Raw genomic sequence first — 23,421 nt, 5'->3', positions numbered from 1 at the left:
TGACATTTAGTTTGTTAAAGTGTAATCAAATGTGCTCTTAGAGTTTCATTATATTCTACCATAATACATTTGTTTTCTCAGTTGAGTCCTGATTTTTAATAATAATTTAATGAATATGCTGGTAGCTACTGTATATTCACTTGTGTTCTATCCCACACAAATCTGAGGAGAATCTGACTCTATATATCACACCGATCTTATGCATCATGCTCCTGAGGAAGGCATGTGAAATATGGCTAAAGGTATCCTTCCAATGATTTCAAACTATGCGCTGTATGTGGATGTTTCTTCAGATTTACAGGGAATACAAGTTGGATGTTGCCAACTACGTGATTTGCTTAGTATTGTTGCTGTCACTGATGGGCTGACGAAGATGACAGTCTTCTGTCATCAAGACTACTTTTCTGTTTGTCTGCTTCTTGATAATGGATAGGCCAAAAGTGACCACAGCAACACTGAATATAATGCAAAGTGCGGCACATACTAGTTTTGTGTCTGCAGTGATTTTTATCTAACCACGTGAATTTTGGGTGCAACAGTTTCTGGAAAAGGATGTGTCATTGCTTTTAATGAAATAGTAACACTGACTGTATTCTTAGATATACCGATCACATATCAAGCAGAAGGAAGCCGGCAAACCCTGAAGGTTTACTTCTACCTTGACAGTTACCATTTTGAACAGCTTCCTCAAAGGCTGAAGAATGGAGGGGGATTTAAAATCCACCCAGTACTTTTTTCACAAGGTAACTTGCATTTTAATTCCCTGCACCCCCTACCCAATTCTTTCACATAATACTTAACTCTCTTTAAAACTCTACTTACTTACCCTGATTTAAATCCTTTATAACTATAAGGGTAGAATGCATATATTTAAATATGTTGTTTATTGTAGGCATTTATTGATATCTTTGAATTAAAATGTGAATTTAAGAAATGCTGAGATTTGTGATAAAAAAATAGAGGCACGGGTATACATTTCTGAATTTATACCTGTTATATGGTTCCAACATCAAAGAATGAATCCTCTTTCACCCATATTGTTTTGTTCTTTGTAGACATTAGTGAAAAACAGTGACACCACGAAACTTGCTTTTAAAACTGTTTTTCTTTCCAAATGCTATATTTTCCTTTTACTTCAGATTTAAGGACTGAATTGTTATCATCTGAGAATTCTGTCTCTTTAAAATGTTATGAAGATTTAAATAATGTTTTCAGGCTTTTGTAGTTATGACACTGCAAATGTTACTGAAGTGATGAATGGTGGTGCATCAGCTCAGGCTGTTCGAAAATTGCAGGCAGCCTGCATTAGCTGCAGTGTCATTACAGTCATCAGGAGCGTGGAGTTTGATTCACTGAAATGGTGAATGCGAGGTACTGATTGCCTTGAGCCGCATTTGATTTCAGACGGAGCTGAAGGTATTCTGGATCATGTGAAAGGCTTTGAGGGTCTGTGTGGAATAGGCAGAAGTCAGGCATACAAATGAAGGTTTTGAGGAGGTCGCTGCTAGAGGAGGAGGATGTAAAAGGAAATAGCAAACAGTAAGATACGTGAAGAAAAAGCCAAACTTACTGTAAACTTAAAACACAGATTTTTTCGAAAAATAAGATCCCTGAAGTCTGACTTTTAAACAAACTAATAAAGACACACTTCAGTGGATTTCATTTGAACAGATTCATTTTAGTCACAGGGGAAAATGAGAACACTGAGCAGGAAATGCTTTCAGTAGAGCAGAAAAAAAGATATATAAAAGAGAACAGAAAATACCTTGGTTCAGAGGATATCCTGGAAATAGTAAATTTTTTTAGATTTGGAGGGGCAATTCAGTGTGCTATAGAACTTACTTTGCAGAATTCTTTCCCTTTCTGTTTCCAGAAGCCTGAAGTGTTTTAGTTTTAGGATAAGCATCTTCGTAGTCAGCTGAAGGAAAAGGGCAAAGATATTTTAATAATTTTCAGTAATACAAAAGATTTCTTCTTTCTTCATCATACCAAATTTCTTTAATTTTCAAGAATCCCCCTCCACAATAGTCCATTAGGCTCCAAGACAAAGAATTCCTGGATAAGAAGTTAAATCCAAGTGTTTAAATCATTATTTTGAGGGGTTTTTTTCTTCATTAATGAATTAGTTGGGATTTTAGTTTTTACTTCTTTCCTGTGAGGTTTGGCTGAGTTGCCATCAAAGTAACTCAGTAGATCTCCAACTTTAATTGAAATTTATTAGCTACAAATGTAGAAATCGTCTGTAAGTTCCTCTGTGAAGTGAATTCTTGCTGCCCAAGCTTAACAGAACTAAGCTGTTTCCTGCCTGAAATACAATAGATTATGATGTTTTCAAATGGAACATTTGCAAAATCATGGGTTTGGAATATTTTACCCAAGGCATAAGTCAGTACACGTCTATCTCTGTGTTGCTCCATTCTGTGTTGTTTAACTCCATGCCTAAAATTACGAGTCTATATATTTGCAGGATTGGCACTGTAGACATTTTTAAAAGTTTTTAAATGTTTACCCAGGCTATATTATTTATCCCTCCCCATATATAACAGTTTTGTGCAACCATACACTTAAGTGTATACATTCAAATGGATCCTGATTTGCAGGACTGGAGTCTGAGAATATTGAGGTATTGCTCTTGGCACTCAGATTTCTCTATTTCCTGCATTAGAATTGAGATCTCAGTAATAAATAAGCTTAATTTAAAGACGTTTTATTTAAAATTGCTACTTAGTCTCAATTATGTAGCGGTTTTACATTTTTTAGTTTTTCATAGAATCCTAGAAAAATTCAGATTGGAAGGGACCTCAAGAAGTCTCTAGTCCAACCTTCTGCTCATAACAGCATCAACTGTGACATTAGATCAGGTTGCTCAGGTGTTTATCAAGTAGGATCTTGAAAACACTGAAGGACAGAAACTGCACAACCTTTTGGGTGACCTGTTCCACTATTTGACTGCCCTAATGGTGAAAAAGTGTTTTCTTTCTATCCAGTTGAAGCATCTCTTGTTTCAATTTATGTCCATTGCAGCTTGTCCCATCAGCATTGTGAAGCGTCTGGTTCTGTCTTCTTGTTGACCTCCTGGTAGCTAATGGCATTTGACTAGTAGATCCCAGCCAAAGCCATCACTTGTACAGGCTGTGCAAACTCAGGTCCCTCAGTATCTCCTCACAGATTGTGTCCTCAAGCCTATGACCATCTTGTTTGCCCTCTGCTCAACTCTTTCCAGTTGATCAACAGCTTTTGTGTACTGTGGGACCCAAAACTAGACACAGTATTCAAGATGCTATCTAATGAGTGTTGAGTGAAGTAAGGACAAGCACTTTTTTTAGTCTACTGGCCATGCTTATGTGAATTCAGTTTAGGATGCTTTTGGTTTTCTTGGTTGCCAGAGAACACTGCATGTTCAGCTTGCTGTCTAACATGGCCCCAAAGCCCTTCTCAGCAGAGCTGTTCTTCAGGCTCTGCCTTTCCAGGTGCAGGACTTGACATTTTTTCTTGTTCTGTTTCATAAGGTTCCTGCTGGCCCATTCTTTCAGCCTTTCTGGATCCCTCTCTGGGTGTCCTTGTACTTGAGTATATCCTCTGCTTCTCCCATTTTGGGATTAGCTGCAGACTTGACTTAGCCTCCTCCATGTCAGTGATAAAGATGTTGAATAATATAGATCCCTGTTATATTCTGCTTGTAACGGGGCCCTAGGTACACCATGTCCCATTTGCTACAACCCTTTGAGCCTACTCACCCTTCCCATTTTTTTTTCCTATTCAGACCATAATGGACCAAGTTGGATTCAAGAATACCATTGAAGACATGTTTGTAAGGAAAGCATCCTTACAAAAGAGCTTTCTAATATATTAGGTAGAAAAATGTTAAACCCCTCAGAAAGGAGAGAGTCAAAGCACACACTGGGATTCTCTGCCAGCACCTGTGAGCATGTCCCCCACAGTGCCTGTACAGGCAGAACTATGTGCTCCAGCCAGTCCCGACAGATGACTTGAGTTTCCCGGTTGGGAATCTAATTGAATAAAAACAACTTTATGCCATTAAAATAAGCTGGATGGGTTATCAACTGTGTTTGCACTAACATGCTATTATAAATGGAGTACAGCGGATATTTTTGTGGGGGCTTTCTGGTGTGACTTAGCACCAAGGAAGTTAAGAAGCAAGTCTGACTGTTGAAATTTAATATTTTTTGCACAGAAGTAGAATTACAAACTCTGAAAGCACAGAAGGGGAGTGCAATTTGCATGTTCTTTCACAATGAATGAATTATTTATTAACTGTTCATATTAAGCAGTACAAGCAGAATTAATATTCTGTGTGCAGCTGAAGCTGTAAGACAGCAGCATGTTTCCATCAGAACTCTGCTTATTGCTTGCATTTTCTAATAGGGTGATGAATTCTTAGAATATGTAGGGATCATTAAAGTGGCAATGTTCCTAATTGTAAAATCTTTAATACTTCTCCCCCAAAAAAACAAGAGGAGAGGCTGTGTTCTGTGTTGTAATAAGGTTAACCTCTTAACATGAAGATCTTGATTTTTTCAGTCTGAATTTTCTTGAGAACCTTTCAAACACTTACTTTGACTTGGCTAAAGAAAAGGTTAAACTTTTCTTTTTTTTCTTTCTTTTTTTTTGAAAAACTACTGCTAGGAAGAGCATCCCAAAATGGAGTGGTAGTGTGTTCATTTTTTCCTCCTTTTAATTTCTGTGCAATGATCATATGAAAAGGATCGTATGAAAATACAATCCTTCCTTTACTGGGAGTCTTTGTTTAGTTCCTGAGTTCTTGTTGCAATATTCATCCTTGCTTTGGTGAAGTGAATACAGCAAGAGTAGTCAAAATCAAGTATTTGACTTCAGAAACTTACCAACTTACCTGATCCCTGAAAAGGAGCTTATAGGGCATTTTTAGAGATCCAGAGAAGTTTGCTTTACTTGGACCGGAAGGAAGCATTCACATTATCTGTGGGAATAACCAGAGGTTCCAGTGCTCCACATCTCCAAAAACTGGGCTTCCAAAGTTGTTAGGTCTCTCTGTGAAAGTAGCTGGTATGTTAATCCCTTTCCTCTACCCCAGCTCATTCTACAGTTTTCTTCCAGGATATATCAGAACTAAAACCCACATTTGCATTCACAGAGCAGAAGTACTTTAATTAGAGAAACAGAACTCAAACTATGGCTCTCCTTTATATTTTACACAGGGCAAGAAATATGTTTTTTCTTGTAAATGAAACCTTAAAGTGGTCTGTATGAATTTGATGACATACAGAAACAGCTCAGCAATCCACAGTGGGGTCACTGCCTCAAGGTTAAAAAATAATTCACCCGTGTGCGAACAAAGCTACGAAGAAGGTGAATGCTAAATATTTAATACTGATTTTTTTCTTCTACATTCTCCTTTCTCTTTTCACAGCATTGGAGAGCATGGAAGGATATTATTACAGAGACAGTGTATCAGTAGAAGAATTTCAAGCTCAGATTAATGCAGCCTCACTAGAAAAAGTCAAGCAGTATAACCAGAAACTACGGTGGGTAATAAACCAACATTCCTGAGATTGGTTTACCAAGTTCGGCTTCTCAGTTCAGTTTCTATGACACATCTTTAAACTTAAGTGTATTGTATGGTGGGGTTTTTTTGGTGCATGATTGAATAAGTTCCAAGACTCATGGTTCTGACTTTTTAATTTCTGCACTGTTAAGTTACTTGTTAAAAATTTGTTTCGCCGTGAAAGCTATAGCTGTAGTTGCCTCCAGGTTGTTGGACTAACGCATATAGAAAAGGAAATATCTACGTGATCACAAATGGAGTATGAATACTGCTAAACATTATGATCTGATTTTGCAGACCGTATTTATCTAATTTCTACAGAATAGGACTTAAAAATAGTGTTGTTTCCTCAAAGCTATGCATCTTCCTCCCCGCTCCCCCTCATACTAACGGGAATATAAACATATTTGGATACTTGCATCAGCTTCAGGTACGAGTTACAGAGTGCATACTTGCCAGTATAAGAAAAATTATGCAGCTGTGTATTTCAGTAACTATTTCTTTAAGAATTTGCACATAAAACCAGAATTTCTGGTATACAAAATAACCTGTTAGTTGTGAAGTAAAATAATAAAGATATGTACATAGACCATTTGCATCTCACTGTATTGGTGAAAAACGCCTGTTTGAGTACTCTTATTTGCATGAGTAGAAGAAAAGGAGCACAAAAGACTGCAGTAAAATCACATCTGTTAATTTCTGAAATTCCTGAATCAGATGGAAACACTATCATTTCACTAGAACTGTTAGGCAGCTTTTAAAAGCAGCAGAGAATAGGTCTTAAAAGAAGTTAAGGACAGTGCAGAAGAGGAAAGAGGATAAATGAGAGTCTCTCCAATTCCTTCACCTCTTGGCCCAGTCCTGTCTTTGGAAGGTTTTGTTCATGATCTTGCAAAAGTATTTCTCTAATGTGTTAACAGAGCAGTGGACTTTCTAGATTCTGTTTTAATCTAAGCAGTACTATTTAGCAAAAATGATTTTAAATCTGTTTGCATTCAGTGAGTACTGTATATTTCATTTATTTGTGACATCTGTGTCAGTGCACTTCTGTGTTAATGACAAAGATAGTATTTGTTTTCCACCTTCTTGTATTAGAACTTCCAATGGGGGGGCGGGGGGGGGGCGGGGAAAGTTTCCTCCTGAGTATTTAGTTGACAAGGCTTATGTTATAAATCAGTTTTACAGAAAGCTTTGGTCATACCAGTATTTGGCCTAGATGAAGTCAGTTACTGTTGGAAAGAAATTTCTATCAGTTGGACAAGGCAAGACTTTTTGTGCAGTTTTTTCTATGAATAGGCCCAATTTAGCCCCCATGAAAATCCTTAAAAGAAATTCTTCCTGACTTTATGCTGTAGTGTTCCCTGACCTTGCTTACCTCATGTGTTAGGACCTCCATTCGTGCTGTGGCTCAAATGAGGTACATTCCTCTTACGGTGGTGTTACTCACAGTTCTGATCAGTTGCTAACCTCCAAGGCCTACTTTTGCAAGAAGTTACTATGAAAAAGTTAGCATTCAAAAAATTACCGTGGGTAGCTGTGTCTAGTCACAATAATAGGAAAACTGGTGGGTTTTTTTTCTAGCCATCTAATGCCCAATGAGAATGTTCAGTAATTGATTTTTTTGGTTTGCTTTCTGGTAAACTCTACTCATTTCTCAAATGAGGCACAAACAGCTTCAGGAATTCACTGACATAATGTGAAGAAGGAAAACAGAAAAGCAGATGCTTCGTTCTTGTTCTGCCATTTGCTAGCCTGTGTAGGTGTTTGGCCAGAGAATCTAATAACGTAACTACAGCAGCAAAAGATATTAACATTTGGATAATTGCTCTAAAGGACAAAGAAGTGGAATTGAATATTCCCTGGAAACATACTCAAGTGCAATAATACTCTCTTAAACTCTTCACATGGAGGAAATCCTCTGTGCAGAACCACCTAATCGGTAATAAAATAAGTCATTCAAGGCACAATCCATAAACCATTCTTTCTCCATAGAAAAGGAATGCATTGCTTGCTTGTGAAATGAACTTCTTGTAGTCTTTCCATTGGTACAGCAGCAGAAGGCAAATGGGAGCAACAGCAAAGGAAAAAGTAATGGGAACAGAGGGTGGGAACTAGTGGGAATGAAACCACTGGTTGGCAGTGAGACTACAACTGAGCCATCTATTGATGAGAACTCTTGAGACAAGTTCAGCTTCTCTTATTCCTCACACATTTAAATAATAATGCTCTAATGATGTGAAACAGATGAGACCACTTTGTTGTGTATGGTCCCACTTACAAACACAGATGTTGGCCTTACTGGGGATGTACTCAAGCAGGACAGCAAAATTAAAAATGAGTAGTACCTTTGCTCAGCTACTTCTAAATTTCTTGTGGTAACATCTTGTTAGTTTGAGTATAGAAAATTTTTAAGGCATGTAGTGTCTTTTGGGTGACAAATCTGATACTGATGTGTGCATTAAAAAGAATTAATTTGCAAATTATTTATCTGAATGAATAAAAAGATCCATTTTTTCTGGTACCTAAAGGGAGCCTACAAGAAAGCTGGAGAGGGACTTCTTACAAGGGCATGTAGCAATAGGACAAGGGCTAGTGGCTTTAAACTGAAAGAGCGTAGGTTTGGATTAGATATTAGGAATAAATTCTTTACGGTGAGGGTGGTGAGACACTGGAACATGTTGCCCAGAGAAGCTGTGGATGCCCCATCCCTGGAAGTGTTCAAGGCCAGATTGGATGTGGCTTTGAGCAACCTGGTCTGGTGGAAGGTTTTCCTGCCCATGGCAAGGAGATTGGAATTAGATGAACTTTAAGGTCCCTTCCAACCCAAACCATTCTATGATACATTAATAAATTTTTACTGGATTTCAGGAAGGATAACTTTTATCCATAATATAAAGTCATAAAGTCACGAAGCTGAATCCTTGATTTTATTGCAAAATTCATTTGTAACTGTGGAACTGTGACCAGCTTTTTCACAGTATCAGAAGTGATACAATAAATCCAGGTGCAAAATTGTCCTCTTTGACACTGATTTGAGCATCATAAGAACTTCTGTCTTTCATGGTTCTTGCTTTGGGGCTTTTGCAAATACTACCTCAACTATGAAATAGTAATGATAAGATTATCATTTTTATGAGAATGCATGAAAGACATTTGAAGATTGATTATAGAATTTCATGCTTATGTGGAATGGAAAGAATGTCCCTCTATCTTCTGTAATATGCTTAACCCTAGCTATTTTAATCTAATTAATAATATAAGGGAACTTTTATTATGTGGCCAGCTAAAGTGGAGTTTTTCTACAATTTCTGAGGCAACACCCCCTACCCCAGCAGTATGTAGGATGTCCTTTATCAGAAAAAAAAAAGTCAGTTTAAAAAAACCCAAGCAATTCTTAGTTTATTAGATTTCTGAAACTGCTGTGAAATCTTCAGCAACTGGCCCACAATTATTCTTAATTATGCTGGATTTCTTTTTCACAGTCAGATTACACTTATTTTTATAGTTAACCAGTTCTGTTTCTCTGACACTGATAAGGAAAAGAAATTTATGCTCAAATTCAGTTTGCAAGTTGAGCTGGTGCTAGTAGTTGCCAGCAATACAAATTTAACTTCATCAAATTGTTTGCTAAAGAGAAACATGCAGTACAGCTAAGTGAAAGTAATTAGGTCAGCAAAGGTTTTAAAGATCTTTATTACTATGTGTTTGATAGCTCAGCAGTTGTCTTCTAATTCAGAAGAGGACCAGAAAGAACTTGTGTGTCTCACCTGTACAGGGGCTGATGTTAAGTGAGCCCCTTCTGTATTCTTCTGCCTCCTCCCACTTTTCCCTCATCTTCCTCCTTTGGTACTCCTTGCTGTTCAAATAGGCTCTTTCCGTTCTGAATCAGTCCTTTTGCTTTTACAGATACCAGAGACCATTTTGCTTCAGCAGCACAGGGCACAATGGTGTTTGAATCCGTATCTACTACAAATGCTGATAGCAATACCGAAAACTCACAAATGCAATGTATTTACTTGGACTGCTTGGTTGATTTAAGTATTCTCTTGCAGATTGTGAGCAATGTAATTGTAAAAGCACGAGGGTAAACTTTTAATTGTCATTTGTGAAGCATTACTGCTTGAAGAATTACTTAGTTACAATACAGTCTGTCCTTTGAATATAATTTTTATATTTGGGAAAGGTCTCTTTCCTGCAGAGTGAGATTCAGTATGGTAGTTATTACTACATTGCATGGAAATAAATCTTATCGTTGTTACTGCGACCAAAAGATTGGTTGCAATGCAGACTCGTTGGAAGCTGGGACAGACCTGACAGACAGGTTAGCTAAATGGCCATAACTCAGCCAGTCCTTGGACTAAGTAAGATAAAACGTTTAATGGGATATGAGAACAGTTTTAATCCTCAGAGAAATTGGGTTTTGGATTAGCTTCCTGCAAAAATTAACCCATCTTTTTAAAATGGACTTCGATGAGTGTAGGAATGACAACTTCTCTAATGTTGGTCCAAGTTAGCAGAGGTTTGGACTTGATGGCCCAGAATGGGACTTTCCATCTACAGTAGTAAGAAAGCTTGCTTTTCCAGTCTTCCCTTCTCTGCGAGTATTTGACATTTTATTAGATTAGTCTTTTTTCTTTCTCTTTCTCCCCCCCCCCCGGCCCCGGTGTCTGTGAACTCTCTTTCTGGGGAAAAAAATGGGGTCCTTCCTATGACATTCTATTAAAATGCAATTTTCTACAGGTGCTCCTGGTTAGCTTCTTAATCAAAAAAGTCCAAGCACATCTGCTCTGTAGTGTTTTTTTCCTGGATATGTCTGTGCATATGAGGGATGTATCTCAAAGGCAGAGAGGATATTTAGGGCACAGATCATTCAGTGGGGTGCAGGGCTGTGGATCTACCAAATATGCTTCCAGCTTCTGGGTCTCTGCAGTATGCTTTGCTGCACATTGTTGAGTGCAAAAGCAAACTATGGTGCCTAAAACTGGATATCAGTATACCTGTTTGGATTCCAAAACTGTCTATGCAACAATTTTTAGCTGATGAAAAATTAGAGAAATCACTGGCTTTTAGGTTCATAAGCATTTCTAATGCCTTTTCAGCATCTATGCTTGCATATAGGCATCTAAAAAGCTTCAACATTTGGTTCCTGATGTTATGGTTGCTTGGATTTGGAATATTCAGAGTGAAATATGCAAAATAATAGATGAAGGTGAGATTAGGAGAGCTCTACTTTCCCATAACTTCTTTTATCCCCAGCGTGGCACTTTCTTGTGACACCCCTGACTGTATGATGACCCAGTTCTGCACTCCAAAGATAGGATCATGCTGTGGGAAAGACAGCTGAGGTTTTCTGTCCATCCCCACCACTGGTGTGGGTGTTAATTACCACTGTATAGTAATTAACTTGCCTGTGCATCAATAGACAAAGAAGGTCTGGAAAAAGTGTTCCTTCCAGCCTGCCATTCTGTGTGATTTGAAACTATTCTTTGAAGTCAGCTGTGTCCAAGGCTATTGCCAGCTTCTTTTGTAGCCTGTTGTACAGCCATAATAAAAGAAAAATTAAAGCAAGTATTAAAGGGAAAAGGCTATTTTTTTGGTGGGATTTTTCCGCTATGTTGCTGCTTTCTTGGATATAATTTTAGGAGGTAAATGCAAGTCTGTTATGCTAAGGAAGCAATTATAATCAGTGAATCTAATGACAAATGATTTAGCTAACTACCCTCATTACATTGAACATCTGATTATGTGGAATGTAATATTTGTCATTTTAAAGTGTTTCATTTACAATGTAACTTCAAACAGTTTCTGTGTCTGAAGCCTCCTGTATTTATTTTATGGCATAAGTAGCCCTCCACAGAATGATAGCAAACTTAATTCTTCATTCAGGGATGTTATAATCCATGAGGTTTTCATGTTGTTGGGTTTTCTTGTTTCTTTTAATTTTTAAAAAGACAAGAAAAGGAAACTATTTCTGCCCCTAGAATTTATGCAAGCATGGAACAAAATCTGTCTGAGGAATAGAACCTCTTTTTTATTTATACACACACGTATACATGCACAGCAGCCTTTCAGGCTGCAGGCTTCTTGGCAGGCTGATGTTTTCTGTATCCTGTATAATTTAGTCAAGGCAGAAAATACATGTGATGGCATCATGGCTTCAGGCTGAACTAAAATTCTCTAGTAGTTGCTTTGGTATAAGTGAGATACAATGACACAAAGGACAGATCCACTTAGAGATAGTTAATTACTATGAAAGAAATAGCTTGTCTGTCTCTGGAACAAACTGATGGGTCCTCAAGGCAATACCTGTGTTATCACAAAGACCGGATCATATATCAATTCTTGTAATAAATGCATTAAAAGCTACCTTCAAACTGGCAGATTCCTTCCCCCATTGTTTCCAGTGCCAAGCTTTTCCAAACCAAATTGCTCATGTGGTTAAGAAGCTTATGTTGTCTGTCCTTATGCCGCTGTTGTCCTGTGATTTTAGTCTTACTCTCCTTTCCCTCGTGTCTGTCCACTTCAGTGAGCAACATGTTAATGAGCAACATGAACAGTTTTTGTCATTGCCGTCAGATTCAGAAAAGAGTAACCTGAGGAGAGTTACAGGCTTTGGAGAGTGATTCTGTGAAAATATTTTTTTTTGGTGCAGTGGAACATTTGTAAAGCAGTGAAAAACTGTTTTCCTATTTTCAATACTAGGTATTTGATACATTGTTTTGTGTTTAAAAAAAGCAACAGTAAAACTGGACTGCAGTGCTACATACACAAATTTATCATGTAGGTTTTATTACTATAAAAATTGGAAATCTAGTGACTTTTATATTTTTAAGATGCGGTTCCAAATGAACTAGATACTCATGGCTGAACTCTCTCTAAATGCAAAATCTGTATGAAGGAGAGATTGAAAATTAAGTATTTACTCTGAAGGACATAACAAGGAAATAATAGCTAAATTTGTCTCCTGATGAACATAATGGGAAGCATTTTAGGTAGAACAGAAATTAAGATTCATTGCATCTAACTGAAGCAAGGCCAGAGAGATAATAGAGAGATCCTGGATAAAGTAAATTAAATTTGTCTATCTGGTCTAAAAGATACTGCCAGGTGTTCTGAATTTAGTTTTGGGGTATTTTTTTTCTTCTCTTCCAGTGCTATGCTCTTTCTGTGAGTGTAAATTCATTCTTTCTTGAAGCTTTTGACAGAGCACAATCAGTATTCATTATAGTAGTGTTCCGAAATTGAAATTTGTGTGTCTTGATAGATATATATGCTGAGTCTTTGCTCAGCGAGGTGGACATCTTGTTCATTCTGCTTGCTTTATCCTTTGCAAACACAGAGAACACGTATCCACAGTGATCAGAGGTGGAGCCTTTTCTTTCGCTTCTGGTCACTGATAGGAATCCAGCCCAAGCCTGCAGCTTGTACAGCTTGTAGCTGTAGTAGAAACTCTGACCACACAGTGATTTTTTGGCATGTTGTATTTTTTTAACAGTGTATTCCATGTCTGGAATATCAGGAGCCAAAAAGGAGACATCTACTGTCTGAAAGGCAAATGTGGAAGCAATTAGTACTAATGCATTCAGTGTGGATTTGGCTGTTTGGATAGCGATGGGAGAAGCTGGAAGGTGGCTGTAACTGATCTGTGGCCCAAGAACTTCCCTTTCACATCACAAGTGGGATTGTTTCAAGTGATCTTGGAAGTAGTTAGAAATGCTGGAGACTAGATTCCTGGAAAATAGGAGTTAAAATATAGCATGTAAAAAGTGGGCAGTACATAGAGCAAACGGTATTTTTTTCCATGTTTTGTCATCCATGACTTTCTGTCTTCGTATTTCTGTGCTCCCATTTCAATGATTCCTTGCTTGTCTGTTTATAAAGGCTTGAGAGTAGGACTGTGATGTGCCTGCTGGGCTGCTCCTTTGCAACCATCCTTCTCTGTTTGCACCTCAGATACTTGTACTCATCCTAACACCAAGTCGTCAAAACGCCCTCTTCACAAACTGGAGAGAATTTAAATTGCTGGGAGACCAGCAGTTTAGCCAGGTGCTGCAAGCTTGCAAGGAAATGAGGAGCACTATGAAGAATCATCCCCTCTGTCTAAGAGTCCAGTTTCTTAGGAATTTGGTTTTCAAGGGTTGAAAGTCTGTGTCCCAACCATGCTCCTAGTCTACTCCGGTAAAGCAAACACTTGCCAAGAAGGCTGTTAAGTTTCATTTCTTGAAATTTTCTTAGCACCCCTATACTTGTAGGTATTTTTGTGCATAACTAAATTGAATTATTTTCCTCTTTTCTCTGTGTATTTTGCTTGTTTCACCTTACAGTCACATCCTCCTCCCAATAGACTGCACTGTTTCCCATGGTTCTGTTTGCTTAGACTGACAAAAGCTGGTTTGTCTCTTTGTGCCTGGAGTAAGCCAGGAATCATAGAATCGTTTAGGTTGGAAAAGACCCTGAAGATCATCAAGTCCAGCTGTTAACCCAGCACTGCCAAGTCCACCACTGAACCATGTCCCTAAACACCACATCTGCACATCTTTTAAATACCTCCAGGGATGGTGACTCAACCACATCCCTGGGCAGCCTGTTCCAGTGCTTGACAACCCTTTTGGTGAAGAATTTTTCCCAATATCCAATCTAAAACTCCCCTGGTACAACTTGAGGCCATTCCTATTATTTATTACTTAGGAGAAGACACTGACACCCACCTTGCTGCAACCACCTTTCAGGTAGTGGTAGAGAGCAAGAAGGTCTCCCCTGAGCCCCCTTTTCTCCAGGCCAAACACCCCCAGTTCCCCCAGCCGCTCCTCATAAGCCTTGTGCTCCAGCCCCTCCACCAGCTTCGCTGCCCGTCTCTGGACACGCTCCAGTACCTCAATGCCTCTTCTGCAGTGAGGGCCCAAACCTGAACACAGTATTTGAGATGTGGCCTCACCAGTGCCAAAGGAAGGGTTTACTGAGTTGCTTACATGTGAAATATGAATTACCTGTGGTAAGTTCAGAGCTACATGGTGTTAAAATTTTCTGTTCTGCACTTCAGTTTGCATAGTAGTTGTGAAAGGTCAGAATATTGCTATGTCTGCCCTTTGAGAATTTGAAATTGTGATAATGTCATGAAGGTTTTCTTTTGCTATAATTAAACCTTTTTCTAACTAGTAATGACCCTGTATGTGGGATTGTACCACTGACATAGATGTTAGGGCACATTATTTAAAATCACTAGGTCTTAGTATGGGCTGAGAGGGTAATTGTACTTGGTAATTTATCATTTATTGAGACTTACCATTTAGTAGAAGGAACATGTAAAACACTTTTAGATTTGCTGTGACGGCAAATAGTTTTCTGCAATGGATACTTTGTACTACAGAAACAATTGAATATATATATATATAAATATATATTTCTAAATGTCTGTTTATACATATCATATGCATACTATCCACATGCTCACCTATATAGTTAACCAGATGGCAGAATGCAGAACTGTTATTAAAGCAGTACAGAAGTATATGTACATATATATACAAATGTTCAGAGATATTCTTTATCTATGCCATAAATACATGCTTTGTAGTTTGTAGTTTGAGCTGAGGAAAAGAATTAGGGACAGTAATTCTAACACTTCCTGACTCTGAACCTCTGTACTGATGTATCTTTTGCCATGTTGCTGACCATGCTTATCTACAGGATCTTGAATGTCTTGTGACATGGGCTTGAAAATCAAGTAGAATTAAAATATATTTCCATCTTTCTATTGAAGACAGTATGAATTTATTGAAATATATGCCACAGTGATAAAAATATAAAAGACTAAATTCTTCTCTACTATAACATCAGAGCAAAACCTTTCTAGAGCAGGACCCACAACTTGCTTTTATTTAATGCCATAACCCAGTTACCTGCACTGCCCCCTCTTTCCCACTCCGATAATTTCTTCACTATCCTTGTGTTTTGAAGAAGAGATGGTCAACATCTAGGATAACCCTGTGGGCTTCCTGGAACAACCAATGGAGAGTAAGACTAGAAACCTGGCTTTCCTTGAATTATTTGCATGTACAAAGTTACTCAGGAATGTGTGTCTCTGCAGTTTTGCAGCCTCTGTAGAGTTCAATTTTCAGTATTTCAAATGTCCAGGATTTTATGTGACCAGGTCAGTTTTAGAGGGTACCCTGTAAAATGCTTCACTAAGAAAACATCAGTATTTCTGCATCTCCTTTGTACTCAAATTCTGGGAAAACATCTTGGGAAAGCATTCATCTTATGACAGATTTTTCTTTTTGAACCCTGAGATGTTTGTTACCTCATGCCAGTGTAAGTTTTCCCTGAGATACTTGTTCCTTTATTTGACATTGTTACATAGGGTATGTCTTACAAAAGTGGAACACAGCAATAATCCCCCATAGTTTTAATGCCTATTGGATTTTCTACCTTTTTTTAAAGAAAGGCTTTTCTGCTACAGCTTAGGGAAATTGTAAGGCTTATAGAAGCAAAACTAGCATCACATTTGCAGACAAAGAACTATGATTTCATTCTTGTTCATTTCAAATGGATTAGAAAATATTGTCCAAATTGGGCCCCATGCCAGGATTGCCATTAACTTTTCCCATAAAAAATGATTAAGGACCTTAACAAGCATTTAGTAATTAAGTGAAGTGCTTTGGAAATTTATATGCTGTCCACAGTTTGTCATGTTCTGTAAAATACTGAAGACATTTTTTATGAAAAGCAATAAAAATAAAGCACTTGAGAAACATCTGGGAGTGTTATCTGATTGGGGGGAATAGTTTCATTTGTAATAGGGTACCGTGATATTTAAAATTAATGTTGTGCATAGTTGATTTTTGTTTGTTTTTTAGGTTAATGAATAATTGACTGAATTAATGGAGTAATTCCTATAATTGTATATCCCATTCTAGTGTCCGTGTTGCTTCATTTTGTACTCTGAGTTGATTATTTTCCATGTACTCCATTAATGTGTGTACTGTTCTATATTTGGTTTCTGGTTTCATTTAATGCAGCTGAATTTGCTGAATAACAGTCCAAAGAGAATGGGAGTGCTGAACAGATTCTGAATGAATCAGATTTTCCTGTGGCATGGCAGGAAAAAACAGTATAGGCTTTCAGTCTGATAATGTTCGGTGGATGGCAGAGTGATGCTTTGTTTTTTAGCTTTCCTAGCAAAGAAAAAGGTTGGTCTGTTGCTGCTGAGGTAGCTTTTATGTTCTGTGGCCACTCAAAGTGATTTATGAGTAATTTTCTCTGCAAACCTCTTTTCCTTCCAATACTCCCCAGCTTCCTTTGACACAGAGTACATTCGGGATCATGCAACAGGCTTAATGGAATAACAGAACTAGATTAGCTTTGTTGTGCTTTCAGAGGGGATTAATTCAAACCTTAAATTTGGGAGAAGATGCTTTTCAAAACTGCAAAAGTAGGACAAACAAAATAGACTAGAATTAAAGGTGGCTGGATTTTTTTATCAGCTCAGTTATTCCAGATTATTGAAGAATAAAAGGTTATTCAAATCTGCAGGCTGCACCTCTACCCTGCAAGTATGTAACAATTTGAATAATTTCTCTGAGGAATAAAACCATAAAACGGTGGGGAGAGTGATTTTTAACCATGCATGTTATATGAATCAGTGTTTTAATGACTGGAGAATCCAGGTGATCCTGTCATTTGAGAGTTAGGATGCAAAGATGCATTCTTTTCAGTGTTTATTTTCATATTTTATTGCAAGTGAAATTTGGTTACCACATAGTTCCAGCCTGGGTCACGGGTCAGCTGTGACCTTTAGTCAGGTCTGTTCCTTGTGCACAGGCAGTGAAGCTGCATCATAGTGATACCCTGAGGTTTCCACTGGAGAATCTGTTTGGTTTTATTTTTTCCTACGCATTCCATAGTTCAGTGTGGTTTTTCTTGGTGTGTTTTATTTTAACCTTGGATAGTATTGCTGCAGTGGTAGCTGTTGCCTGGTTCTCACTGGATGCCTCATCCAGGCAGAGAAGCCTACAAGGTGTTTCTATTTTCAGCTGCCCCAGCAGGTTTCAGGAGCTTTTCTACCAGCAGGATGAGTTTTGTGATCAGAGAATCACAGGATGGTTTGGGTTGGAATGGGCCTTTAAAGATCATCTGGTCCAACCCCCCTGTCATGGGCAGGAATAATATTTTTTTTTTTTTTTAAGCAGTGCTGCAGAGGCAGAGAAACTGTGATCTTATCCTGGAGATATGCAGGATATTTCCTCTGCCTATGAGACATTTTAATGATCGTTTATCTTTGAGCAATTTGCTTGTAAAGTAGAAAGAAAAAAAATACTCCTCTAGTATTCCTGAGTTGAAGGACACAGAAGAGCTCTGTGCTTCCTGTGCTAAAGTTCTTCCTTTCTGGTGTTAAGTAACAAGTCTTCCTGTTTTAGGAGAGAAGGATAGTATGGAAGCCCTCTGTACAAAATATCAGTCTCCTTTATGCCACACAGAAATTAGCCAGCCTTTGTCTTTTAAAACAGTGCATGTTGCATTTACCCATTTTATAGAAACCTTTTCTGGTACTATTCACTGATAAATGAAAGATTATAGAAGGAACTGGAAGAAAGTGGGTTGATGAGCTTTAGTACATAATAGATAAATCTGATACAGTAAATATGCTTTCTCTATCGTGTTTGTGTTCTGCAAGTAAATAAGTAAATAACGGTTTTCTTTGATTTTTCCTTTCATGCACTAATTTATTTTCAGTGTGCAGAAATCATAGAGAAAGGCAGTTTGTTTTTTATTTGCATGTGCATGCATGAGTGGATGTTGCAAATGCCGTTTTGCTTCTATATGCATATTTGCTCCTTGTAGGGTTTTGGGGGTTTTGTTTATACTGTGAGCTTGTATACATTTACTCTCAGTACTGTGTAACGTATTTGGGATTCTGGTTTTATATTTTTTCAGTTATATACATCTAAAATAAAAAAGCTTGTGGTGCATGAGGCTCAGGCAGTGTTCATATGCCAAGTTTCCCATAGTCACTATTAAAATCTAGACAGTTGTTACCAATCTTTTAATGGATTGCTTTGGTGAAAATCACTTTCATATCCATTTTTTCTGCTAACTAGACATTACAATTTTGCACTGTACTGTCAAAGGCCAGAGGGAAAGTTTTTGTCTCCAGAACAAAAAATGTTCCTTATTACTTTAAAAGCAAGAGTGAGAGTGCCTATTTACCCATGTACTATTCCTTGATCCTCTCAGCACTAAATTAAAAAAAAAAAAAAAAAAGAAAAAGGATGGTGTCTAAGAATAGTCACTTACATACATTTTGTTCAGGAGTTTAAACAATTAACACGTTTTTGCCTTTTTATGTTTGTTCTTTCAGGGCATTCTACCTGGACAAGTCAAACTTGCCTCCAAATTCAACATCTAAAGCGGCTTATATAGAAAAGGTAAATAAAAATGTTAAGTGCCTGTTTAAACTTTGCATGTTACACACTGTTTTTTTAATCCTTTCCTGAGGCTTTCTTAATCCCATCGAAAATTTGAATTATTTAAAGCTGGGGCAGGAGGTAGGTGTGGGGGTGGGGGCTGGTGTGGGGCATGGGAAAGAGGAGCTCTTGCAGCATTTTGTCCACCTGTGTTTTAGGGGTATGTGATGCCATGTGCTTCTGTATCAAAAGGTGTGGCTGGAGGGTGTCTATAATATATTTTTCACTGTGCTTTCAGAGCAATGCAGATGCTCCAGGAGTATATGGGGGTGGAAGGGTAGGGTGAGGGAGAGCAGGTGCAGTCAGAAATTCTTTGTTCTGAAAACTGGAAGTGTGGTTCCAAATTAAATACTCCTTCAGCATCCTGCTCAGAAGGCTCTCTTCTGAACCTCCTTATTTAGGCTTTCTTCAAATGCCTTCATCTGTCTTTTAAATCTCTGTGACTGAGAGATCCTAGGGGCTATGAAAATTCATTTAATGCTCTCTCCTATTGTTGGAGAGTTAATGCCCATATTGCAGCCCAGTAGGGGAAAAAAAGAATTTCCTGGGGTCTTCCCTACACTGACTTCAAGAGTGATTGAGCTACTGCAGCTTGAGAAATACACCAATCATCGGCTGAGCCCTATGACAGACTAAAATTTTATGTTGGTATCAGGCAGCATGGGTGTTAACAGACTGATAGTTCTCGTTTCTTGGTTCCATGCTGGACTGCACGGGAGGGGAGTAGGACATGTGTCTATGCCTCTCCTTCCCTGGTGAGTCAGCAACTTTCTAAGGAGTCACAGGTACAGCAGGAGACATTTAGCTGTATGTGGAGTGCTTGTTACCCCTAAACACACACACTCGCACTCACACTCTAACTCTCACACTCACTCTCACACTCACTCACTCAAATTGATTTACTTGACCTCTGTGCTTTCCAGTGAAGTAACCTTCATATGGGAGGAAGTGAGACGGCGCTTTCCCTAACTAGTTAAAACTGTCTTTAGGGAATGAATCTGTCTTCCAAAAGATTTATTCTTTGAATATTAGGAGGGGTTGTTGGAATCTTTGAGTATTGCTGAAATAAAGAGAATAGGAATTTGGAATTACGAGGTCTGAAAAACTGCTTGTGAATGTCTCCTTTACACAAAGCACCACGAGGTGATGTTTTTCATTGCTAGACCACTCGAAGGTTCTTTCGCTGAGAGCAGCCTTCCACTTGAAACTGCCTTCTTTACTACTAAGTGCATCATTTATTTTCTGTACAGTAATGCTGAGGTTATTTTAAATCCTGCTACAAAGTTAACTGTTCTTGTTTTGTAATATGTTTTTGTCACTCCTGTTCATTTTTAATTTTCCATGTTATTAGTCAAGATTAGGAACTAGACATTTGCATAAATAAAGGACAGTGTTGTTTTAATTATAAGCTGATTTTCTCAGTGAGTCGGTCAACTAGTCTTGGCATCCCTCCTGTATATGTGTACAGTTGTAGGTTGCCTCTTCATGGCCTCCCTTTGCCAATACCATTAATGGAAATGGCACTGTTGGGTCTGTTCAGTCTATTGAAGTGAAGAACACTTCTGTAGGCAAGACTGGGAATGAAACAGTGATGGTAAAAATTGAAAAATTTGAAAACGTTGTCATAGGTCGTGGAGCAGAAGACTGTGTGCTCTGTATTTATGTTATGGAATTTGGCTTTGGCTTTCTGTGCCAGCCCTGCTGTTGCATCTGCATCTGTGATGACCTGCTCTAGAAGAGCATTTCATGTGCTTTCAATAGCAAATATTTAAATATCTCTCTCCCTTCCTGTCTTGCAGCTGATGAGGCCTCTCAATTGCTTGGATGAACTTTACCGACTCATAGGGTCCTTTATCCGATCCAAGCGCACTGCTGCCTGTGCTTACACTGCATGCAGTGCTTCTGGAGTTGGATTGCTTTCAGTGTCATCTGAACTCTGTAGCAGGCTTGGAGCTTGTCACATAATTATGTGCAACAGCGGAGTTCACCGGTATGACAATTTCTTTTCCTCCTTTTGTTTCCAATAGCTATTTAGTCATTGCAGGTTGGAGAATGCTGCTTTTTATTTATAGAGAGGTCTTACACTAAATATCTAATATCTTAGACTAAATAGCTAACATACCTGAAAGATTTGTGGTGAAATTCTAGAACTGTATTTGCAGTGACTGATAGTACAATTTTGTTTTGTGCAGTTATAATGGATTGTTCCTCATTCAAGTCAGTAAAAGGCAGAAATCTTAATTGCTAAAGCAGAAAAAGGAAGGTTTCCTAGGTGAATAACACCTACTATATTAAACTCTTAATACAGGCAAGAAATGCTGAAATATTTACTTTGTATGCTAGGGGGAATTGTAGTGGAGCCCATTTCAAGGAAAAAAGTGAAACAGAAGAGAGGCATTTTTGCCAGTGTACCTTATAATAACTAGAAGCTCAGCCTGTATAACAGTTAGTGTGAGTAATACAATGTCAAAAAATTAACTGAGCTGTAATTGATGGATCTTTGTCATAAACGCTAAGAGATTTTAATAGCAAAATATATATATGATGATACACCAATAGAGCTCTCTAGTACTTCATTATATTCATCAAAGGCAGCAATATGTTTATGTTCCAGCTGAGCAGATTACAACTTTTTTGTACATTATACCAAAAAAGCACAGACCACAGTTGGAGGGGGAGAAAGACCCCAATAAACAAAAAACCAAATGTAACCAAGAATCTGATGCTGAGTATCTGCTCTTTTTATAAGAATTCCAAACTGTAGATTACAGGTTAAAAATACGCTCCTTAGTTTCTGATCCATACAAATCCTTGTTTTAGCAGACTTGGTAACCATTACATTGTTTTAGAACGAGCATTGCTTTCTCCTAATTTTAAGTAATGTCCTTTATTTAAAAGAGCTTTGAGGAAGGGGGGAGGGGGGAAAAAGGCAACATAGCTGCAATGCAGATTACCAAGCATGAAAAACAGGAAAAGCTCCATGTATAGCCAACACAATTAAGTTGTATAAAAACAGTGCTTGCCATTTCTTTTAGCAGAGATTACAACAGACTATTTGTATTACTCTCCATCAGTGATACAAGTGTATGCAACGTGCTCTATACTGTACTTGATTTTAGGCAATAACAGAAAAAGGCTGTATTATTTAACACTAGTCACTGTATCAGATGAAGATGAAAATACTATATACTATGGACTGCCATGAAGCTGTCATTTCAGAAGACCATGAAGCTATACAGCTTGTCTCTGGCTCTTTATTTGGGTTTCAGTTTCATGTCTTATGTGATCAGAAAAGACATTGGGCTTAATATTGCCTTTTTTAAATGAAGCTGAGAAAGACTACCTCTGGGTTTTGTCATGGTCCCATGGATTACGTTCTGAACTTGCCAGCGTATTTGTGCTAAAAATTCTTCTAGTTTAAGAATAAAGTCAGAGCAACTTCAGTAGCCCCAATAAACTATTACTCCACAGTGTGTGGAGTCACAAATTATTCAGAATAATTTGATGACTGAATAAGAAGTGGTATGCTTGATTCTGAACGTGAGCTGTTCTTAGAGGAAAATAAATTATTCATCAGATTTCTGCTCAAAACTGGGGCTAATTCAAAGATGTAAGCAATTAAATGTCTACTTAAGTATATTTTAAACCCACAAAATATTAGAAAACCAATATATTGGCTTTTGAGATTATATTATGAGCAACAGGAATGGGACTTAAATGTGTTATGTGTGGGTTTCCATCTAGATGTTAAAGGATTCAAGATCAGCTATTTGTATAAAGGTGCAAAGCACCTCTCTAAAGCATGACTACTTCTGCTTTACAGCAAGTCCATTTGTACTTTTGTTCTCTTTTGCATTAATACTGCCCTTGTGCTCATCTGTTCAGAGAAAGAAGCAACTCTTGGCATTATCCAGAGGCATTTTAAGATAGGCCCTCCAAGAAAAAGGGATGTGTTACTTGTGATTTTATAGGTAGTCAAAGAGATTCTGCCCTGAGTTCCAAAGAAAACTCATGTATTTAGAGACTAGAAGGGATTCTTGTGTGGGCTTTTTGTTTGTTTGTTTGTTTTTAATGGTAAATGTTGAGGAAGTTTTTTTAGCAGTTTCTGGAAGTTATTGTTGTGGATACAAACTGGGAGGATGAAGAAGTTTTTCCCTAGAATCTGAACTCATATAAAGTCACTTTGTGTGCTGTTTTCTCTTTCTGGCCTCCCTAGGCCACACCTCTACAGTCCAGCACTAAGCAGGCCCTGCTTTTTGGCATTCTGAATTGCCTTTGCCTGGATGGAAAGCTTATTTTGTCTTCAGCTAGTAGGCTTGCTGGGTGAATTTTGTTCCCAACTTTCTACTGCTAAATTCTGCTGCGATTTTGTGAACTACTCCCCTTGCTGCCCTGCAGAGTGGTCTTGCAGCA

At 38.0% G+C, this 23,421-nt stretch overlaps 1 protein-coding gene across 2 annotated transcripts in view; it reads left to right on the top strand.

Moving 5' to 3' along the window:
- Positions 1-23,421, top strand: part of PREX2 (phosphatidylinositol-3,4,5-trisphosphate dependent Rac exchange factor 2) — a 180,819-nt gene that overhangs the window by 133,350 nt on the left and 24,048 nt on the right. For both annotated transcript variants that reach the window (XM_056331919.1, XM_056331917.1), the window contains 4 exons: positions 600-743; positions 5,411-5,525; positions 18,903-18,969; positions 20,808-20,998. In XM_056331919.1, coding sequence (XP_056187894.1) covers positions 600-743; positions 5,411-5,525; positions 18,903-18,969; positions 20,808-20,998 — 517 coding nt within the window. The remainder of the gene's footprint in view (positions 1-599; positions 744-5,410; positions 5,526-18,902; positions 18,970-20,807; positions 20,999-23,421) is intronic.

The sequence above is a fragment of the Falco biarmicus genome, chromosome 3 (assembly GCF_023638135.1).
Source record: "Falco biarmicus isolate bFalBia1 chromosome 3, bFalBia1.pri, whole genome shotgun sequence".
Classification (NCBI taxonomy): domain Eukaryota; kingdom Metazoa; phylum Chordata; class Aves; order Falconiformes; family Falconidae; genus Falco; species Falco biarmicus.
This window is presented reverse-complemented; position numbering and strand designations above follow the sequence as displayed.